The sequence below is a fragment of the Ranitomeya imitator genome, chromosome 6 (genome assembly GCF_032444005.1).
Source record: "Ranitomeya imitator isolate aRanImi1 chromosome 6, aRanImi1.pri, whole genome shotgun sequence".
Lineage (NCBI taxonomy): Eukaryota > Metazoa > Chordata > Amphibia > Anura > Dendrobatidae > Ranitomeya > Ranitomeya imitator.
The window spans coordinates 14502758-14526752 of NC_091287.1; the positions used below are offsets into that span (position 1 = coordinate 14502758).

General features: G+C 43.2%; 1 protein-coding gene across 5 annotated transcripts; it reads right to left on the reverse strand.

Annotated features, from left to right (window-relative positions):
- Positions 1-507: 507 nt before the first annotated feature.
- LRRC61 (leucine rich repeat containing 61) lies at positions 508-22639 on the reverse strand. 5 transcript variants are annotated; one of them, XM_069729199.1, is made up of 3 exons: positions 22586-22627; positions 22038-22129; positions 508-3850 (listed from the first exon to the last, which is right to left on the reverse strand). In XM_069729199.1, exon 3 carries the CDS (start codon positions 3679-3681, stop codon positions 2899-2901), a length of 783 nt encoding a protein of 260 aa, XP_069585300.1. In that variant the 5' UTR covers positions 3682-3850; positions 22038-22129; positions 22586-22627; the 3' UTR covers positions 508-2898. The 5 variants fall into 5 exon arrangements, with proteins under 5 accessions (XP_069585300.1, XP_069585301.1, XP_069585298.1 ...); XM_069729200.1 differs by having other exon boundaries at positions 22569-22627; XM_069729197.1 differs by having other exon boundaries at positions 22038-22189; positions 22569-22627.
- Positions 22640-23995: the final 1356 nt, after the last annotated feature.

The following is a 23995-nucleotide window of genomic DNA, read 5'->3' on the forward strand; positions in this document are numbered from 1 at the left end:
CAGTTTTTTGTGGCAAAATTAGGGGTCTCGGCTTATACTCGGGCCGGCTTATACTCGAGTATATACGGTAACTACTATAATACTGCTCCCCATATACAAGAGTGTAACTACTATAATACTGCTCCAATGAAATAGAAACTTTTTTTTTACTATATAAAGTTTAGCTTTTTTCAAGATGAGCTGTATTTTTTTAAATGCCATTTTATCAAACACGTCTGTAAGGCTGTGTTCACACAAAGTAAATGTTCAGTTATATACATTTTTGCCCAGTGGCTTTAGATCGACGTATGATTTTTGGATGTTCGGTCCATGTCTTGCACAATTTTTCCCTCCAAATCTGCCCTATATTGGAGAGAATGTGGGTATACTGGTCATCTCATCTGTTTTGGGAGTGAAATACAATCACCGCCCTCTGGAATCAGGTTGAAACGCTCTTTTGAGGTATTATTGTTGTTAGTATATCTCTCACCCCACAAATGGCAATACTACCACTAAATATCGACACACTTTTAGAAGAACATGAATTTATTATATCACATATTTTAATTACTACAAACCATCTAAAAGCAACATTTTGGAAGAAACAAAATGATTTCCCTACATTAGGAATTATTATTGAGAGAATAGCGGCACTTAACATCTATGAACACGTCCACGCTTCAAGAACAGATAATATTGTCAAATAGGAAAGGAATCGGTCAGTCTGCAACAAAAAAGTTCCAATTGTTTTATTACTATTGTGCTTATCTATCTCTCAGGCGACTGGTATGACAACTAATTAATATGGGATGAAATGACTCCCAGTATAAATAATTCTAGTGAACGTTATCTTTAACTGAATCAAATAATCACCATAAATATTACTAAACTCCTGTCTTGTGTTTTTTTTTTTTTATTTCTCCCCATCTTGTTTTAGACCTTTCCTTCTCTCCATTTCCCATCTATCTAATTCCCTTTCTACCCATATTTTCCCTTCCCATACCTAACCTTCGTTTTCTTTCTCATCCTGACTCACCCTTGTCGTGTTTCTTTATTGTAGTAAAAATTATTTATCTCATACTGTTTATAACGTACTTGTAAAAATTTGATAAAAACTATTTGTGAAACAAACTTTCTGACAACATTTTTTAATACTATTTAAAAAAATAAACTGCAGCCTTCAATGTATCACTTCTTGGGGGTCTTCTTCTCTTAAATAGGCCCCTGAAAGTTCCTACAAACCTGAATAAATAGGTAAAAAAAAATAGTATTTGTACATTTTTTTAATTTAAATTTGCTGCAAAAATTTTAAACCTTTCTATCATCCCAACAAAATATAATATCATTGGAAAAATGATACTCATGTAACGTAGACATACGGGAAATGTGATTTGTTAAACATCTTATTTGTTGTGATTATCTGCTGTAAGGGCATCAAAATTCAGAGTTTAAAAATTGCTACATTTTCAACATTTTCACAAATAAATGCAAATTTAATTGACCTAAATTTACCATTAACATAAAGTACAATCTCAGATCTCTCTGAAAGCGCAGCTATCGGGAAAAGATGAAGTCATTTCCTCCCGTGAGCCGCCGGCTTTCAGTCATCTGGGTTCACAGAGTCGCCGCAGTCACCGCTATCAGCACCGGTCACTATTGCCAGAACTGCATCTCATCTGTGTAGATCAAGCTGTTAATCAAAGTGCTAAGTGCGCGTACAATCACAGTATACTAAGCGGTTCTGTGCGCGATGACTGTAATCACTGCATGTACGACTCAATGACTGAAAGCCGGCGGCTCCCGGGAGAAAATAAGTTCATCAGCATTGTAGCACTATTTACCTTCCGATACATTCTATATTTTGCAGGCAAATAGTGGTTTTCAAGGTGACCAGTTTCCTTTAAAAATCGCACCCTAATCTTTTTGTTCAGGGTTTATCCATAGACATAGGCGGCCACCAATGCAGCATTATATAGGAGGATTAGCTTTGGGTTTATTGTGTATTCTGCGATCACAGTAACATTTAGATTGTGTTTTTAACCTTCCCAGACTTCACTGTGGACTGACGCACAGGTAATGCAGGGGAAACGAGTTGGAAATGTCATTACATAACCATGATCAGGGGATCTGTGAAAAATGCTACTTGAATAGGGTTCGGGTGCGGTTTCTCAGGTCCTTCACTTGGCGCTATGTGACCATATTACAGATTAACTTAGTCCATGATTTTGTCTGTGAGTGGACATTATACACAGGATCTAAGTCAAAGTATGAGGGATGGGGCTCGGTAAAGGGGCAGCCACTAGTGTGGCAAGGAATTCCATAAAGTTGTGCCGTTACAGATGACTTCTCCTCATGGGTCATTTCCAAGGAAAGTTGTCAAGTATTAAAGGGAGTCTACATCACAAGTCAACACCTTTAATGTTCTGTTGAATGCAATCTACTGTTCTATGTTATCAGTTATCTCAGAGGCTGACTGCAATGTTTTTCCAAGAATGATTGTCCAGGAAAAAAAAATCTGCTTTTATGAACCCCATTTTTAAGATTAGTGCTCCTTTAAGAAGCTCTTTGGGCTCATATACTCAGAGTTAGCCCAGTTAGGAGAGATTTGGACTTTAATTACAGTTATGTTCACACATGTAGGATTTGCTGCTATTCCCAAGTTGAGGTTTGCCCACATGTGCTGAGCAATCCCAATGTGGATTTTCCTTCTGCAAATCCAGTTGAAAAATTAGCAGTGTTTTCAACCTATGTGGATGTATCCTAAGTCCTTCAAGAGTTTAGTCTTAAAGATGGAAGGTCAGTGAAGAATTATGGGGTTGCAGAACTTTGATGTCTAAGAGTGGAGACTCATCAAAAAAATTGGGCCACAGAGGGCAAGGAAAAGCAATCAAAACAGATGCAGCCAGACCAAATCCAGGCTCAGAAGACATAGGAGTTGGTGTCACTTCTTATGTTGAGCGTTCTTTCAGCCTGGGCGATGGCATCGTCAGCCCTCTTGCTCAGTTCCTTACACTCTTGTAGGATATCATTAAATTGTTTATAGGTCTCCTCAATAATGGAGCTGTGTGAGGGTTTCAATTCCCAAAAGCCTTCATCCACCCAGGGTTTGACGGCCCCGGAAACCTCCACTGCTCCATTACCAATGAATCTCTTTAAGGAATTATCAATGTCTTTACAAAGATGGTAAAGGTCACTCCCAGAACCTGTCACCCTCTCACCATCAATGACTCTGACGCTGGTGATGGTGTCCAACACGGCATGTCTGTATGACCCATTGGCACAAAGTGGATTGCTCAAGTTATACACAGGGTCCCGAAGACGGATGCTCTCAAGCCTACGAAGACCCTTCAGACACTGCAAATTCTCGACATTGCAAAGCAGGTTCCCCGCCACATTTAGGGTCTGCAAGTAGTCACAAGATGACAGAGGCTCCAAGCAAGAGATCCGATTACAGGAAAGATTTAGGGCCACCATCTGTTTGAGAGAGGACAATGGAGCAAGGTGTGAAATGTGGTTATTAGACAGGTCTAAGCGTTCCAGGTTCAAGCATTCTCCTATACAACCCAACTCCTGCAGTCCCAAGCCTCGCAACTTGAGAAACAGGATGGACTCCAGGTCAAACTCCCCAGTTCTAGACTTCAGCATTTCGGGGGTGATCCTGGCATGCTCTGGGTTCTGATCTTTGTTGTTCCTGGTTTCCATGGCCAAGAAAAAGTTCTAAAACTTCAACTAGTTCAATCCACTAGATATATCCTGCCTCAAGATGTCTCCTTGGCCAAGATGTGGTTGAGATGTTTCATATACTAATTTGTCAACCAGTGGTCCAGAAGAAAGAATGCGTCACATGACTTCTATGATGGTTCACAAATTTCTGAAAAATACAAAAAAAAAATTACAGTTATTTATCAGGGTAAACATTTCCTGCACTGACTCGAATGTGATCCTGTTTACTGAGTTGCTAAATCCAAACATATAGTGTGTGTTATTGCCACTGTATCTAAGCCATTCATACAGCTAGCCCGAAGCAAAGAAGACAAACTTGTATGAGCTCCTGAACATTATTCAGGCCTCTGCCCAAAGGATTATTGGGAGAACACACAGAGGTTCCAAGAATGGTCCCTGTACCAGAAACCCACCACAAATGGAGGCAGATATTCCTTTATTATTAGTATATGAGACTACATAGTCTAATAAACTGGTATACGGAGAGAAAATCTTGTTCTGGCTCCATGAAATATTTAGCATGGCTACTCTCATGTTGGGCTGTGCTTATTTCTATTGTGGTTTGCAAAATAGTAATTATTTACGCCTCCATTATCATTCCATGCCAGTTATTTATTTTATTTACTCAATACTTAGAAAGTATTCGCTCAAACATCATGATTGGATTCTTTTTATAAGTTTCTTTATAAGCTTTCATACTTTTTAGACATTTTGATCTTTTTATTCATTATTGGGATTATCGTTCCCTATTACACTTATTCTGATTTCTCACAAACTTTATCTTGATACATACAGTTCAAACCAGAAGTTTCCATCCACTATATAGAAAGACACATCTGCAGGTTTCTCTCAATATCTGACACGAAATCAGAATAAACCTTTCCAGTTTTAGGAAAATTAGGATTACCATAATTATTAATGTTTGCCAAATGCCAGAATAATGAGAGAGAATGTTTTAAGGCGTTTTTATTACTTAGTCAAAAGTTTACATACTGTATATTAAGATTACTATGCCTTTAAACAATTCTGGACTGCCCATATGATGATGTCAGGTGTTCGGAAGCTTCTGTTTTCTTTGCAACATCTGAGTTAATTAGAGACACTTGTGGATGTATTTAATGCACACCTGAAACACACTGCTTCTTTGTGTAGCATCATCGGAAAGTCTAACGAAATCAGCCAAGATATTAGGAAGAGAATTGTGGACTTTCACAAGTCTGGCTCATCCTTGGGTACAATTTCAAGACACCTGAAGGTGCCTCGTTCAGCTGCACAAACAATAATACGCAAGTACAAACAAGATGGGAATGTCCAGCCATCGTACCGCTCAGGTAGGAGATGGATTCTGTGTCCCAGAGATAAATGTGCTTTGGTCAGACATGTACACATCAACCCAAGAACAAAAGCAAAAGACCTTGTGAAGATGATGGCGGAAGCTGGTAAGATTGTTTAAATATCCACAGTGAAATGAATACTGTATCAACATGGGCTGAAAAGGCCACTCTGCCAGGTAGAAGCCATTACTCCAAAAGAAACATAAAAAAGCCAGATTAATGTTTGCAAATGCACACAGGAAAAAAAAACCTTAATTTTTGGAGACATGTCTTGTGGTCTGATGAAACTAAAATTGAAGCTTTTGGGCAATTATGATCATCATTATGTTTGGAGGAAAAAGGGAGAAGCTTGGAACCCTATGAACACCATCCCAACTGTGAAACATGGTGGCAACAGCATCATATTGTGGGGTTGTTTTGCTGCAGGAGGGACTGGTGAACTTGACAAAATAGATGACATCATGAAAAAAGATTATGTGGCAATACTGAAGCAACATGTAAGGACCTGAATTGTGTACCTCTTTTGCATGATCTTGCCCTTATCTAAGATGGAGTTAGTGGCTTCACGGGGCCATCTTGTTTCCTGTTTGATATTCCTTGTTTTCTGTTTGCTGCATATAAGAAGGGACTCTGCACACTATACCTTGCTTGTGTATCTCGTACTTCACCTGCTGCCAAGCTAGAAGGACTTGTATCTTGCCTGTCTCTTCTGTTCATTGGGATACCCCGTTTGCTACTGGTCTGCCTCCCATCTGAAAGACTCTACTTCTCCGGATCTGCTCTGCACCCACCTCTCATGCGGCCTGCTCCACGCTAGGAGCCCAGTCTGGGCTCTGGACCTCTGGAACCTGCATTTCCAGGCTTGAACTCTAATCACCGGTCTGTACTGACAACACCCTTATATTCCTGAGTCTGCATTTGTCTGCTGCTTGATTCTTAGAGCCTCTGCTTGCTTTTCACCTGAAGCCTGTTTTCTTACAATAGACTCTATTAAGTCTTGATATACCGTATTTCTGTCTTCACTCTGATCCACGTTACCGGTCTCCATAGAATATCAGAATAATCTTAAGACATCAGCCAGGAAGTTAAAGCTTGGGCGAAAATGGGTCTTTCAAATGGACAAAGACCTGAAGCATACTGCCAAAAAGGTGACAAAGTGTCTTAAAGGGAACCTGTCACCCCGTTTTTTTCAGATTGAGATATAAATACTGTTAAATAGGGCCTGCGCTGTGCGTTCCAATAGCGTATGTAGTGTACCCTGATTCCCCACCTATGCTGAGAAATACATTACCAAAGTCGCCGTTTTCGCCTGTCAATCAGGCAGGTCAGGTCGGGTGGGCGTGGTGACATCGCTCTTTTCTTCCCCAGCTTTCCGTTGGTGGCGTAGTGGTGTGCGCATGTCCAAGTTCCGAATTCCCTGCGCGCACGTGAAGACACAGCGCGCGATCTGCGCTGTCATCCCTTTCATCGGTGGGGGTGGCCATCTTCCTGGGGCCGCGCGTGCACAGATAGCGTGCTCTGCTGCACGGGGCTTCAGGAAAATGGCCGCGGGATGCCGCGCGTGCGCACAAGAGATCGCGGCGGCCATTTTCCCAAAGCCGAGATGCAAACTCGGCTTTGGGAAAATGGCCGCCGCGATCTCTTGTGCGCAAGCGCGGCATCCCGTGGCCATTTTCCTGAAGCCCCGTGCAGCAGAGCACTCTATCTGCGCACGCGCGGCCCCAGGAAGATGGCCGCCCCCACCGATGAAAGGGATGACAGCGCAGATCGCGTGCTGCTTGTTCACGTGCCCACAGTGGATTAGTCACTTCAACATGCGCACACCACTACGCCACCAACGTAAAGCTGAGGAAGAAACAGCGCTGTGAACACGCCCACCCGACCTGACCAGCCTGATTGACAGGCGAAAACGGCGACTTTGGTAATGTATTTCTCAGCATAGGTGGGGAATCAGGGTACACTACATACACTATTGTAACGCACAGCGCAGGCCCTATTTAACAGTATTTATATCTCAATCTCAAAAAACGGGGTGACAGGTTCCCTTTAAGGATAACAAAGTCAATGTTTTGGAGCGGCCATCACAAAGCTGAAAAGGCCGGTACAAGCAAGGTGGCCTACAGACCTGGATCAGTTACACCAGTTTTGTCAGGAGGAATGGGCCCAAATTCCAACCAGCTATTGTGAGAAGCTTGTGGAAGGAGATCCCAAACGGCTAACCCAAGTCATTCAGTTTAAAGGCAGTTGTACCAATTACTAATTAAATGGATGGATACTTTTGACTTTGGGGTAAGTAATAAAAAAATGCCTGAAAAATTCCTCTCATTATTCTGGCATTTGTCAAATATTAGTAATTATGGTAATCCTAATTGACCTAAAACGGGAAAGTTTTTTTCTGATTTCATGTCAGATATTGAAAAAAACCAACAGATGTGTCTTTATATATAGTGGATGGAAACTTCTTATTTAAACTGTACATAGAATTGACCTTTTATGCAGATGTAACATGAGTAATTTGTACTAAACTTCATTGCAATATACTGTATAACATTTTATTATGCAGCCGGAATTGCAGTTTTCTATGTTTATTACCTTGCAGCGATCAGTCCCATTCCTCTGTACCCATATGCGTTAGTTTGGTTTTATTTTCTCATACGCATGCCCTGGATTTTGTATACAGCCGCTTCTTGATCATTTTGTGCAGCAGCATAAATCAATCACCCAATGAATAAGCATCATTTTGCTCACTGGGTGGGTGAATGCCGACATGTTTACACCTATTAACTCTTGTCTTTGCTGCCAGTATTTATAAAACACATACAGTATGATACACATACGTGTACAAACACTGCATGTTATACACACAAATGTATATACACATAGCGAACACACACATGTATACACAGATCACATACACACGTATGTATACACAAAGAACTTCAATGCAAAAAGTGAAACTCATATACAGCTCTGGCAAAAATAAAGAGACCACTGCACAGTTATATAAAAATCTGCTCCTCTCCATGTCTGACAGCCATTCCATTCCAGTGTCAGGTGAATTCCCACCAGAGGACACCTCATTGTACTTAATGTGCTTCTGATTAGGTGATCACCTGAACCAAATCTTATTTAACGAAGGAAAGTATAAAAACCCTGCTGTGGTGTTCACAATCCTCCTGCAATAGGACAAGCTGGATGGTAAAGCATGTCCTAGGAATATCCCAAAAGTAATAGGAATGAAAACATAACTTTTAGCCATGTCAAAGGAGTTGAAAAGAAAAGTCGTGAGTGAGGAAGAGAAGGGCTCAATTCTGGCTTTACCAGCAGAGGGACACAGTGAGCGTCATGTTGCCTGATCTTTAAAATTTCTAAGATGGCAGTCCATTACAACAAGGTCAAGCAGCAGACATTGGGGACAACAAAGCTACAGACCGGCAGAGGGCGAAAACGACTCTCCACTGACCGGAATGACCGTCATCTTATTCTAATGTCATTCAGCAACCGCAGGATGACATCAAGTGACCTACAAAAGGAATGGCAAATGGCAGCTGGGGTGAAGTGCACGGCAAGAACAGTTCATAACAGGCTCATAGAGGCAGGACTCAAGTCATGTAAAGCTAGAAAAAAGCATCATCAATGAGAAGCAAAGCAGAGCCAGGCTGAAGTTTGCCAAAGACCATAAGGATTGGACCATAGAGGACTGGAGTAAGATAATCTTCTCTGATGAGTCTAATTTTCAGCTTTGCCCAACACCTGGTCGTCTAATGTTTAGACGGAGACCTGGAGAGGCGTACAAGCCACAGTGTCTTGCACCCACTGTGAAATTTTGCGATGATCTGTGGATGCTTCAGCAGGGCTGGAATTGGGCAGGTTGTTCTTTGCAAAGTGCGTAAGAATCAAGCCGCATACAAGGTTATCCTGGAAAAACAGTTGTTTTCTTCTGCTCAGGCAATGTTCCCCAACTCTGAGGACTGGTTTTTCCAGCAAGACAATGCACCATGGCACACATCTAGGTCAATCAAGGTGTGGATGAAGGTCCACCATATCAAATTCCTGTCATGGCTGCCCAATCTCCAGACCTGAACCCCACTGAAAACCTCTGGAATGTAATCAGGAGGAAGATGGCCAGTCACAAGCCATCAAACAGAGAAGAACTGCTGACATTATTGTACCAGGAGTGGCATAAGGTCACCCAGAAGCCGTGTGAAAGACTGGTGGAAAGCTGCCAAGATGCAGGAAAGCTGGGATTAACAATCATGGTTATTCCACAAAATATTGATTTCTGAACTCTTCCTGACTTAAAACATTAGTATTGTTGTTTGTAAATGATTATGGATTTGGCATTTTTTGCATTTTTTGAGGTCTGCAAGCAATGAATTTTTTGTTATTTTTTTGCCCAATCGTTTGTATTGAATTTTCTCACATAACAAACAGACATTTTACAATAAACATAAGAATCCTGGCCGCACAGGGTCCTAACAAAGGCAATTAAGCCAAGAATATTTCAAGACAATATGAGTAACAGATGACATATGTGAAGAGCTGTTTTTTTTTTCCTTCCTTTCTTTATCTTTTTTGTTGTTGTTATTTTGACCATTTATCATTTTCAGAAAATAAATACAAAATGTATTGCTTGGAACTTCGGAGACATGTTGTCAGTAGTTTATAGAATAAAGGAACAATTTACATTTTACTAAAAAATATACCTATAAAGAGAAAAATCAGACATACTGAAAATTTAGCAGTGGTCTCTTAATTTTTGCCATAGCTGTATTATATAGAGTTATTACACAGAGAGTGATCTATTTCACGTGTCTATTTCTGTTAATGTTGATGATTATGGCTTACAGCCAATGAAAACCCAAAAGTCATTATCTCAGTAAATTGGAATACTTTATAACACCAGCTTGAAAAATGATTTTATAATTCGAAATGTCCTACTGAAATGTCTGTTCAGTAAATGCACTGAATACTTGGTCGGGCACCTTTGGCATCAATAACTGCATCAATGGATGCAGGCGATCAGCCAGTGGCACTGCTGAGGGGTTATGGAAGCCCAGGTTGCTTTCATAGCAGTCTTCAGCTCATCTGCATTGTTGGGTCTGGTGTCTCATCTTCCTCTTGACAATACTCCATAGATTCTCTATGGGGTTAAGGTCAGGTGAGGTTGCTGCCAATCAAGCCCAGTGATACTGTTGTTTTTACACCAGGTATTGGTACTTTTGGCAGTGTGGACAGGGGCCAAGTCCTGCTGGAGAATGACATTTCCATCTCCAAAAAGTTTGTCGGCAGAGGGAAGCATGAAGTGCTCTAAAATGTCCTGGTAGACGGCTGCGCTGACTTTGGTCTTGATAACACACAGTGGACCTACACCAGCAGATGACATGGCTCCCCAAACCATCACTGATTGTTGAGACTTCACACCAGACCTCCAGCAGCTCGGATTGTGGCCTCCACTCTTCCTCCAGACTCTGGGACCTTGATTTCCAAATGAAATGCAAAATTTACTTTCATCTGAACACAACACCTTGGACCACTGACAACAGTCTGGTTCTTCTTCTCCTTGGCCCAGGTAAGACGCTTCTGGCCTTGTCTATTGGTCATGAGTGGCCGGACACAAGGAATGTGACACTTGTAGCCCATGTCCTGGAGACGTCTGTGTGTGGTGAAGCAATGAGTCCAGCAGCAGTCCACTCCTTGTGAATCTCCCCCACATTACTGAATGGCCTTTTCTTAACCCCTTAGTGACAGAGCCAATTTTGTACTTAATGACCAAGCCAATTTTTACAATTCTGACCACTGTCACTTTATGAGGTAATAACTCTGGAATGCCTAAATGAATCCCACTGATTCTGAGATTGTTTTTTGTGACATATTGTACTTCATGTTAGTGGTAAAATTTATTTGACATGACGTTTATTTATGAAAAAAAAACAAAAAAAAGAAAATGGGCAGAAATGTTGCAATTTTCAAACTTGAAATTTTTGTGCCCTTAAATTAGAGCGATATGTCACACAAAATAGTTAATAAATAACATTTCCCACATGTCTACTTTACATCAGCACAATTTTGGAAACATAATTTTTTTTTTTGTTAGGACGTTATAATGGTTAACAGTTGACCAGCAATTTCTAATTTTTCTAACAAAATGTACAAAACCATTTTTTTAGGGACCACCTCACATTTGAAGTCATTTGAAGTGAGTTTTAGGGGGTCAATATGACAGAAAATACCCAAAATGACACCATTCTAAAAACTGCACCCCTCAAGGTGCACAAACCCACATCCAAGAAGTTTATTAACCCTTCTGGTGCTTCACAAGAACTAAAGCAAAGTGGAAGGAAAAAAATTAACATTTGACTTTTTTTCACAAAAAATTTACTTTGGAACCAAACTTTTTTTTATTTTCACAAGGGTAGCAAAAGAAAATGGACCACAAAATTTGATGTGCAATTTCTCCTGAGTACGCCAATACCTCGTATGTGGGGGGAAGCCAGGGAGAAAGTGCAGTTTGACTTTTTGAACGCAAAACTGGTTGGAATCAATTGTGGATGCCATGCTGCGTTTGGCGACCCCCTGATGTACCTAAACAGTGGAACCACCCCAATTGTAACTCCAACCCTAACACAGCCCTAACCCCAACACACCCCTAATCCCAACCCAAACCATAACCCAAACACCACAATCCCCTCCCCAACCCTAAACCTATCCCCAACCCTTACCCTAGCTCATCCCTAACCCTAGCTCTCACGCTAGCCCCAATCCTAACTCGAACCCCAACCCTAACCCTAGCCCTAACCATAGCCCAACCCCAGCTATAACCCCAAACCTAACCCTAATGGAAAAAATACATTATTAAAATTTTATTATTTTTACCTAACTAAGGGGGTCATAAAGGGGTATGATTTACAATTTTTTTTATTTTGATCACTGTGATATGGTCTATCACAGTGATCAAAATTAACCAATAGGAAAAATCTCCTATTGTTGCCTGGTGCCGGCCGGCAGATATCGGTGGGTATGTGCCCGCCATTTTCTTCCTGGAAGAAGATACCGAGGGCAGGGGGACAGAGCCAGAGGGCTCAGGGGACCCTATTTCTCTCTCATCTGATGTGCTGGGTCATATTAGAAGAGAGAGAAACAAAGGGAAAATCTGACTTTTTTTTTTGCCGGTTGCCCTTAATCCGTAAATAACAGAGATCGCAACACTGGGGACGGTAAAAACCGATCCGAATTATGTTCTCCGGGATCTCAGCTACTCCCGGTAGCCGATACTCTGGAGTTTTTCAGACACTGGGAAGGGCGCTATAACCTTATTTCTCAGTGCCATTTTTAAGGAATAAGTACCCTTAACTGCCACTGTTAAAAGGCATATCAGCGTTCGCTAAGGGGTTGACAATCCTTCCAAGGCTGTGCTTATCCTGGTTGCTTGTGCACCTTTTTTTGCCACACTTTTTTCTTCCATGCAACTCTCCATTAATATTCTTGGATACAGCACTGTGTGAACAGCTGGCTTCTTTAGTAATGACCTTTTGTGGCTTCCTCTCTTTGTGGAGTGTGTCAGTGACGCCTTCTGGAGATCTGTCAGGTCAGCAGTCTTCCCCATGATTGTCGAGCCTACTGAAACAGACTAAGGGACATTATTGAACAGGGCTTAGAGCTCCCCCTCCTGGCCTGGAAGTGGAAGGTGTTGTGTGTGTGTGTAAACCTGCCAAAGGAAACCTCACTTGTCTCCAGACATAGCACTATCCTCCCCGTGAGGAAGACAGCACTACTGTGGTACTCGAACTCCTGGGGTGCCACATAGAGTCCATCCGTTCACCTTTTCTGTGTCGCACAAAGACACGGTGGTTGGAATCAAAGATCTCAAATTTGGACTCATCAGACCAAAGCACAGATTTCCACTGGTCTAATGTCCATTCCTTGTGTTCTTCAGCCGAAACAAGTCTCTTCTGCTTGTTGCTTGTCCTTAGCAGTGGTTTCCTAGCAGCTATTTTACCATGAAGGCTGCTGCACAAAGTCTCCTCTTAACAGTTGTTGTAGAGATGTGTCTGCTGCTAGAACTCTGTGTGGCATTGACCTGGTCTCTAATCTGAGCTGCTGTACACCTGCGATTTCTGAGGCTTGTGACTCGGATAAACTTATCCTCAGAAGCAGAGGTGACTCTTGGTCTTCCTTTCCTGGGGCGGTCCTCATATGAGCCAGTTTCTTTGTAGCGCTTGATGGTTTTTGCAACTGCACTTGGGGACACTTTCAAAGTTTTCCCAATTTTTCGGACTGGCTGAACTTCATTTCTTAAAGTAATGATGGCCACTCGTTTTTCTTTACTTAGTTGCTTTTTTCTTGCCATAATACAAATTCTAACAGTCTATTCAGTAAGACTATCAGCTGTGTATCCACCAGACTTCTGCACAACACAACTGATGGTTCCAACACCATTTATAAGGCAAGAAATCCCACTTATTAAACCTGACAGGGTACACCTGTAAAGTGAAAACCATTCCCGGTGACTACCTCTTGAAGCTCATCAAGAGAATGCCAAGACTGTGCAAAGCAGTCATCAAAGCAAAAGGTGGCTACTTTGAAGAACCTAGAATATAAGACATATTTTCAGTTGTTTCACACTTTTTTTTGTTAAGTATATAATTCCACATGTGTTAATTCATAGTTTTGATGCCTTCAGTGTGAATTTACAATTTCCATAGTCGTGAAAATACAGAAAAATCTTTAAATGAGAAGGTGTGTCCAAACTTTTGGTCTGTACTGTATATATACACAGAACACACACATATATGTATACCAAAGCACATATACACACACGTATAGGCAGAGCACATACATACACTCTATAGATTAGATAATAAAATGGCAATTTAATTTTACTCAAATTTGATAAAAATTCACAATAACCAAATTGCAAGCTTTCGTGCAAACTAAAAAAAATCCGTAAACCGTATTCAGCAAAGGCCATAAACTGAACCACAAAAGGCAATTAGAATGTTAAAAAATAAAAGAAATTATTGTACTCTGTTCACTGCTCACCACTCAGGGTTCACGCTCCTCATATTAACAATCTGGTCCTCACCACCTCCTTCATATCGTCCCTGCTCGCTCTGAAATCCCCTGGAGTCTCACACTGGGATCAGACTTCCAGGTTTGACTAGACCGTTGAGAATTCTATACTTGTTCTTGCAAAGGTCGTGATGACATGAAGCAAAAGGTTCCAGCATGATAACATCACAGCGTGAGCTATAACCTTTTTGGGTGCGGAACCAGCCACACTTCTGGCCTGGTCAAACACAAACGTCGAGGCCTAGGGCGGGAGCGGGAGCGATCTGAAGATGAGATGGGGACTATGAGAAGTGGAGAACTAATCATATGCTAAATTACTGGAAGTCAAATTTATGCATGAGATAGAAAAGATGATTGCCTATAAAATATTGGTAGTCTCATGTTTGAAGCAGAAGTGGATGGTGAGATATGGAGCCTGCAAGTCAAAAGTTCAAATCATCTCTGTGTGATACCTCTATGGATATTACACGTTCGATAATCCCCATCATTGTGTGGTAAGCCTATAATCAGGGCCGCCATCAGGGCATTACTGCCCTGACTGGTATATGGGGCCTGATGACCAGAGGAGTTCCGCATCGAGCCCCAGCGGCAGGATACTGCCGGTGCATCCGAGACGCAGGTTCAGTTAAACTCTATTGCCATGCCGGCTGAGGCCCGCACGGCAATAGTTAAAAGCCAATTGGAGGCTGACAGCTGATGTCAGCGTGCACATCACCGGCGTATGACGTCATTGTCATTCGCCGGCGAGTGCGCACTTGAACTTTGTCACAGAGATTGGGGGCAAGGTAAGGGGAAAGTTTTTTTTTTAAACTTTTATTGAAAGCGGCAGGGGGACAGGATGGGAGACACGGGGGCAGGATGGGAGACACAGGGGGAAGAATGGAGACAGAGGGGGAAGAATGGGGACACAGGGAGCAGCATGAAGACACATGGAGCAGGATGGAGACACGGGCAGGATCATGGAGCAGGGTGGAGACAGATGGGGCAGGATCATGGGGCAGTATGGAGACACATGGTGCAGGATCTTGGGGCAGGATGGAGACATGGGGCAGGATGGAGACACCTGGTGCAGGATGGATACAATGGAGAGAGCTGGAGTTGGATCACGGGGTAGTATCACGGGAAATGGTGTGGTGGTATTTGTTCCTTGTATTTGGTATTATAGGTCACTATGTGGTGGTAATATGGTGTGTGGTCATGGTGCTATGGTATTTGTCCCTTGTATGTGATATTATTGGTCATTTTAGAAATTGAAAAATAAATAAAAATATACCAAAATCATATTGGATATTTTAACAAATGATTACTAGGATAGAGTAGTGCTTGGCCAAAAGAGTCTACCTTGTCGTGGTGGCGGCTTAAAACATCTTTTTTTTGCCAATGTGTGTGATCTGGTAATGGGAACTGTTAATGTGTGATTGATGAGAAGTGGAGTTTTTCCAAGAGTGAGCGGTGGGGCTGTGGACAGTTTGAGGGGTGGAGCCTGGGGGAAGTCTCAAGGGGCCCCCCGAAAATGTTGCCACTTTGGGGCCCTGAAATTCATAGTGGCAGCCCTGTATATAATACACGGGGTGATATTACATGTACAATCCTCCCCATCTCCGTGTGATTTGCCAATTAATGTGTGCCCGACAGCCAAGATAAGGCGATTCTTGTTGCTGGGAACCTGCCTGTGTGAATCCTCTTTTACACTTATGTCTACATTTATATAGGAAGGTAGAATCCTGCTGTAATTAAATGCCTGAAGCTGAGAGGTGGAGCCCTCAGTCAGAGAGCCTATTTATTCAAATATCAAAAGATTGACCGTCACTTCCAGACAGAAAACAGGTGTGAACAGGTGCTTAATAAGGCCGGTGTCACACTTGCAACTGCCATTCGAGAAACTCCCGCGAGTCTCTCGCCTCAATACCCGGCACTGCCGCCGGCACTCAGGACCGGAGTGTGCGGCTGCAAGTGCAGCGCCCCAGAGTCCTGGTCGTTGCAGTAATGTTGCTCTGCCACTAAGGGAAGTGATGTTATGTCTGATTGCACTAAAGGAGTTCACCTGACCAGGTATCACAGTCACACATTACACTTCACACTCCGGCCACCAGAGGGAGCAAAAGGCACTATGTATTAGGCCACTCCTCACACTCTGGTAAAACTGGGGGTTGGATAGGAAGTTAGGACAGAACGCAGCCTGGGAGAGCTCCAGGGAGGAACTGTCAGGGGTGGGTTCCTGGCAGGTACCTAGAAGAAAGGACAGAACGTACGGAGCCGCGCCTGCACTACTTTGCGGCGGCATCCTAAGGAAGGACACAAAGCGAAGGATAGTGTGGAGAAGTGAGAAACGAAATCGCAGCACAAGGAGATAAACCAGTAGGAGTCGTGCACCGAGATCTGCAACATCCTACTCAGGCGCGTAGCCGATGGCCGGAACGCCGAGGAAGTAACAGACTTCAAGCATTACTTCAAACAGCGGCAGGACAGTTAATTTTAGGCTGGCTGTCTACCTTACATCACCTAAGCAGACATAGGGGGCAAAGTTGGAGAGGGGCGTCTCTAGCGTCCCAGAATAGCTCCGAGCCTTCCCGTCAAACGGGTGCGTCCTATCCAGATATAAACTTGGGGGACGGAGAGAAAGAGAAAGAACAGATATGAAAGTTGTGAGGACTATCCCAAATGCTCAGCAGGGAAGGACTATAACACACAGGTGCTAGTTGGTAGGCACTGATTTCCACCTGCAAAGGGAACTCTGGATGTGCCTTCGGACCGGCCGGACTCAGCCAGCCCTGTTAGCAGTGCTCTGGATTGCGGATCCTGAAGCCTTCAGTAAAAGGTAAAGAGACTGCAACCCCGTGTCCTCGTTATTAACTGCGCTGTTATGAACCGGTGGCCTAGGAGCAGCATGAGACGTACCCTGGAGAAGGTGGCACCTGTACTGACCGCAGACCCTGAACTTAACACCGCTACTAGAAGTAGCCGTGGAATGTACCTAACACTTCCTAGACATCTCGACACAGCCGGAGGACTAAATAACCCTAGAGATAGAAAAGGGAAAACTATCTTGCCTCAGAGAAAATCCCCAAAGAATAGACAGCCCCCCACAAATATTGACTGTGAGAGGAGAGGGAAATAACATACGCAGACTGAAATCAGGATTTAGCAAAGGAGGCCACTCTAGCTAAATAGAAAGGATAGGACAGAGTGCTAAGCGGTCAGTATTAAAACACTAGAAAATATCCACCACAGAAAATACAAAATCTCCACAACTAACTAAAGGCATGGAGGGTATATCTGCATCTCCAGATACCAGCTTGGCTAAACAAATCCTTATACAGACCAAGCTGGACAAGACAAAACATGGAAAAGAACTGAACAATAAGGTCGACAGCATGTGGTCTGCAAAAATCAAAGCCAGAACTTATCTTTGTTGAAATGAACAGCAAAGCAGGAGAGACCAGGCAGGAATGTGAATCCTCCAGGAACAATGGACAACTGGCACTGACTAAAGGGTCAAGCAAGACTAAATAGCCCAGTCCGAATTGTAATAAGTGGACACACCTGATGAATGCTGCGATCCAAGGACAGCAGCGCTACCACTTATAACCACCGGAGGGAGCCCAAGAGCAGAATTCACAACACTGCGCCTCACATCATCGCCACCTACACTACTGGGAAGCCCTGGGGACATACTTCACCTGTGGGAAGGTATACCATCTAGCTGCCATTCCATCACCCCAGCAGACCCCTAAGCAGCGTCGGTCACCCTGACCGAATACCACAGGTGGCGTCACGAACCCTTGACAAACATTCCATCACCCCTTTTATTGGACGCCCCTTAGCATGGTCACGGACCGGGTCCAGCCACCATGACAACCCCAGCACCGAGACAGAGAGGACTGGTACCGAGTACCCCGCGGCCCTGCGTCTGGGGGCGCTCCACATGCATTTCTATGCAGCTGAATGCTCCGGTTCGAACTGCCAGCGGCTGTGCTGGGTATTGAGGCGCGAGTTCCTCGCATTGCAGTTGCAAGTGGGACACCGGCCTAATAATAGCCATCTCCAAATATAACTAACACAGAGTAGCACTTAGTATACTTATGCTCTCTGACTAAGCCCTCCACCTCTCAGCCTCAGGCGTTTAATTACAGTAGGATCCTTTGTCACGATTCACACCGTGACTGTCACCCCCACGTCACGGGTCGGGGTGACTTTAGGCCAACAGATGGCTATCACATGTGCAGGGGGGCTTATCTTAGTTATCCCTCCACTCCACAATGTGATGAAAAAACACACACAAGGCTATTGACCTCTTAGTTTACAGCAGGGGCATATTTTAAGTATCCCACTGCTCTTCAATATACCACAAACTGCAGAGATTTATGTATATCCCACTTACAGTTCCCCTTGAAACTTGCAGCTCTTTGGCGCCCTCCTTACTCTCAGGTCAGATTAGGTACTGCACCTAGGGTAATTAGTCGCCAGAGAGGCTGCCTGCTATGTACTGGCTATTGGGCACGCTGCAGCGATGCGATAAACTACTCCCACTCAGGCAGGAACAATAATTATCAACGCCGCAGTCGCTACAACGACACCCAAAGGCACTGTACAAATGTATGCTGCCACCAGCTTCGATTAAACGGGTCCGAAGCTAACCCAAAACAGTAGCGTAATTCCCTTCAGAAGACTTAGGGTACGTTTTAGAACAGGAAGAACGAAAACTAGTAATTTATATATTTTACTCCGTTAGAATTAAGGCAGTGTCTATAAAAAGATGTTATAATATGAGACAATTGAAATATGTACAAGGTAAATCATAAAATAAACAGGGATTAAATAAGAAAAGGTACAACTCACATGTTCTCAGTTCATATCAGGCAAAACCATGCTGGTGGGCGGAGCTCCCCAAATGTCCCAGTGCATGAGGACTCTGGTTAGGAACAGCTCTTCAAGTCAGACTCACATAGGCTCCAGCAGACAGACAGACTTATAGCTCAACCTGATGACATCACAGAAAGGGCTGTTTTTTCCAGACCCTCCTACCTCTTCAGTTTAACTAAATTTAACCTAAATTTGTCTAATGCCTGTAACTCCGCTACAGAACATGTCATAGTCATAACAAACCCAGCATTCATCTCGTATTAACATTGGCATTCTAATGAGATCAAATATGTCCTATTTGTGATGCATAATTACAGAGAAATCCCTACTTTTTTACCTGATGGAGTTAGAAGCTCATGTTTACAGCGGTTGACAGATCCGGTGATTGACGTAAAAAATATGTATTTTTCCTTTTCTAGCCTAAATCGTTAGCCCAATATCTTACAAGAATGGAACAAACGACTTCTTGCATTTACAGAAGGGAATCAGACCGGTTTTAGCTAGTACAACTTTCCACTGCAGCTATGCCAATCGTAAATACTTTTCTTCAATAAAACTTCCCCACATACATTGACAAGGCAAGCTAAACACAGAGTGAAGGGGGGTCAACGCCCACCCTATATGTGCTGGTAGAGAAACTAAACTTATATGATATTTCATACAATATCGTGACATCCTTCATTCCCATATAAATGTAGGCTTTAGCCCAAGAGAGGATTCACACAGGCAGACAGATAACACACGGGGTTACATTACATGTACGATCCTCCCCATCTCTGCATGATTCCCTATAGATAATACATGGGGTGACATTACATGTATGATCCTCCTCATCTCCGTGTGATACCCTATAGATAATACACGAGGTGACATTACATGTACGATCCTCTCCATCTCCGTGTGATTCCCTATAGATAATACACGAGGTGACATTACATGTACGATCCTCTCCATCTCCGTGTGATTCCCTATAGATAATACACGGGGTGACATTACATGTACGATCCTCTCCATCTCCATGTGATACCCTATAGATAATACACGAGGTTACATTACATGTATGATCCTCCTCATCTCCGTGTGATACCCTATAGATAATACATGGGGTGACATTACATGTACGATCCTCTCCATCTCCGTGTGATACCCTATAGATAATACACGAGGTTACATTACATGTATGATCCTCCTCATCTCCGTGTGATACCTTATAGATAATACATGGGGTGACATTACATGTACGATCCTCTCCATCTCCGTGTGATTCCCTATAGATAATACATGGGGTGACATTACATGTACGATCCTCCCAATCTCTGTGTGATTCCCTATCGATAATACATGGGGTGACATTACATGTACAATGCTCCCCATCTCCGTGTGATACCATAATACACGGGGTGAAATTATGTGTACGATCCTCCCCATCTCCGTGTGATACCCTATAGATAATACATGGGGTGACATTACATGTACGATCCTCCCCATCTCCGTGTGATTCCCTATAGATAATACACGGAGTGACATTACATGCACGATCCTCTCCATCTCCGTGTGATTCCCTATAGATAATACACAGGGTGACATTACATGTACGATCCTCCCAATCTCTGTGTGATTCCCTATTGATAATACATGGGGTGACATTACATGTACAATGCTCCCCATCTCCGTGTGATACCCTATAGATAATACATGGTGTGACATTACATGTACGATCCTCCCCATCTCCGTGTGATACCCTATAGATAATACACGGAGTGACATTACATGTACGATCCTCCCCATGATACCCTATAGATAATATAGGGGGTGACATTACATGTATGATCCTCCCCATCTCCGTGTGATACCCTATAGATAATACACGGGGTGACATTACATGTATGATCCTCCCCATCTCCGTGTGATACCCTATAGATAATACACTGGGTTACATTACATGTACGATCATCCCAATATCCATGTGATACCCTATAGATAATACACGGAGTGACATTACATGTACGATCCTCCCCATGATACCCTATAGATAATATAGGGGGTGACATTACATGTATGATCCTCCCCATCTCCGTGTGATACCCTATAGATAATACATGGGGTGACATTACATGTATGATCCTCCCCATCTCCGTGTGATACCCTATAGATAATACACGGGGTTACATTACCTGTACGATCCTCTCTATCTCCGTGTGATTCCCTATAGATAATACACGGGGTGACATTACATGTACGATCCTCTCCATCTCCGTGTGATTCCCTATAGATAATACACAGGGTGACATTACATGTACGATCCTCCCAATCTCTGTGTGATTCCCTATCGATAATACATGGGGTGACATTACATGAACAATGCTCCCCATCTCCGTGTGATACCCTATAGATAATACACGGGGTGAAATTATGTGTACGATCCTCCCCATCTCCGTGTGATACCCTATAGATAATACATGGGGTGACATTACATGTACGATCATCCCAATATCCGTGTGATACCCTATAGATAATACACGGAGTGACATTACATGTACGATCCTCTCCATCTCCGTGTGATACCCTATAGATAATACACGGGGTGAAATTATGTGTACGATCCTCCCCATCTCCGTGTGATACCCTATAGATAATACATGGGGTGACATTACATGTACGATCATCCCAATATCCGTGTGATACCCTATAGATAATACACGGAGTGACATTACATGTACGATCCTCTCCATCTTCGTGTGATTCCCTATAGATAATACACAGGGTGACATTACATGTACGATCCTCCCCATCTCGGTGTGATACCCTATAGATAATACACTGGGTTACATTACATGTACGATCATCCCAATATCCATGTGATACCCTATAGATAATACACGGAGTGACATTACATGTACGATCCTCCCCATGATACCCTATAGATAATACACGGGGTGACATTACATGTATGATCCTCCCCATCTCCGTGTGATACCCTATAGATAATACACGGGGTGACATTACATGTATGATCCTCCCCATCTCCGTGTGATACCCTATAGATAATACACGGGGTTACATTACCTGTACGATCCTCTCCATCTCCGTGTGATTCCCTATAGATAATACACGGGGTGACATTACATGTACGATCCTCTCCATCTCCGTGTGATACCCTATAGATAATACACGGGGTTACATTACATGTACGATCCTCTCCATCTCCGTGTGGTACCCTATAGATAATACACGAGGTTACATTACATGTATGATCCTCCCCATCTCCGTGTGATACCCTATAGATAATACACGGGGTGACATTACATGTATGATCCTCCCCATCTCCGTGTGATACCCTATAGATAATACACAGGGTGACATTACATGTACGATCCTCCCCATCTCCGTGTGATACCCTATAGATAATACACGGGGTGACATTACATGTATGATCCTCCCCATCTCCGTGTGATACCCTATAGATAATACACAGGGTTACATTTCATGTACAATCCTCCCCATCCCCGTGTGATTCTCTATAGATAATACAAGGGGTGACATTACATGTACGATCCTCCCCATCTCCGTGTGATACCCTATAGATAACGTACTGACCTACATATCACACTCACAGTGAGACAAGGATGGAGCCGCGGCTGAGAACATCCAGCTACAAAGCAGCCTCCCCCCAGCACCGAGCAGAGGCCCCCATGTGTGAGAGAGGCACGTCACTGGCCAAACATCCAATCACTCTGCTGAGCCGTGTATATAATCCCATCCTGTGTGATACTGTCTACTGAGCCGGGTATCTAATCCTATCCTGTGTGATACTGTCTACTGAGCCGGGTATATAATCCTATCCTGTGTGATACTGTCTGCTGAGCCGTGTATCTAATCCTATCCTGTGTGATACTGTCTACTGAGCCGGGTATATAATCCCATCCTGTGTGATACTGACTGCTGAGCCGTGTATATAATCCCATCCTGTGTGATACTGTCTGCTGAGTTGTGTATCTAATCCCATCATGTGTGATACTGACTGCTGAGCTCTGCACAGGCCTAGGATGGAGGGTGGTGGTTTTCAGACTAGGCAAATGCACAAGGTCCCCATCCATGAGAAGACCCCACTGAGGCCTAAACCACGCTGGGTGCATTGATAAGAAGTTGTGAAAGTCCTATAGTGTATATAGGGGGCTTATAGGGACATCATACTGCCCAGACGGAACTGCATCATACTGTATATTGGGAAATCTGGGGCCAACATACTGTATATAGGGGAGTTGTGGGGGACCATCATACTGTATATAGGGGAGTTGGGGACCATCATACTGTATATAAGAGAGTTGCGGGGGACCATCATACTGTATATAGGGGAGTTATTATTATTATTATATTTATTGTTATAGCGCCATTTATTCCATGGCGCTTTACATGTGAGGAAGGGTATACATAATAAAAACAAGTACAATAATCTTAAACAATACAAGTCACAATTGGTACAGGAGGAGAGAAGACCCTGCCCGCGAGGGCTCACAATCTACAAGGGATGGGTGAGGATACAGTAGGTGAGGATAGAGCTGGTCATGCAGCGGTTTGGTCGATCGGTGGTTACTGCAGGTTGTAGGTGTCACGAAGTGACTGTCCTGGTGTAACACGACCTGACGGGTCGTGTTATGAACAGGTGATTCAGAACCACAATGGACCTGGTGGTTACGAGCACAGAAAATGACCTGATAGTTGCTAATCACATAGGACGAGCTCTGAGACGTGGGAACTCTGCTGACCACAATTCCTAATCCTATCATACCACACTAAAGGTAGCCGTGGAGCGTTCCTGACCAGACCTAGACGCCTCGGGCACAGCCTGAGAAACTAGCTAGCCTTGAAGATAGAAAAATAAGCCTACCTTGCCTCAGAGAAATTCCCCAAAGGAAAAGGCAGCCCCCCACATATAATGACTGTGAGTTAAGATGAAAATACAAACACAGGGATGAAATAGAGTTTAGCAAAGTGAGGCCCGACTTACTGAATAGACCGAGGAT

Coding starts and splice junctions, on each gene's coding strand:
- LRRC61 (XM_069729201.1), bottom strand. CDS start 3,681: ATGGAAACCAGGAACAACAAAGATCAGAACCCAGAGCATGCCAGGATC.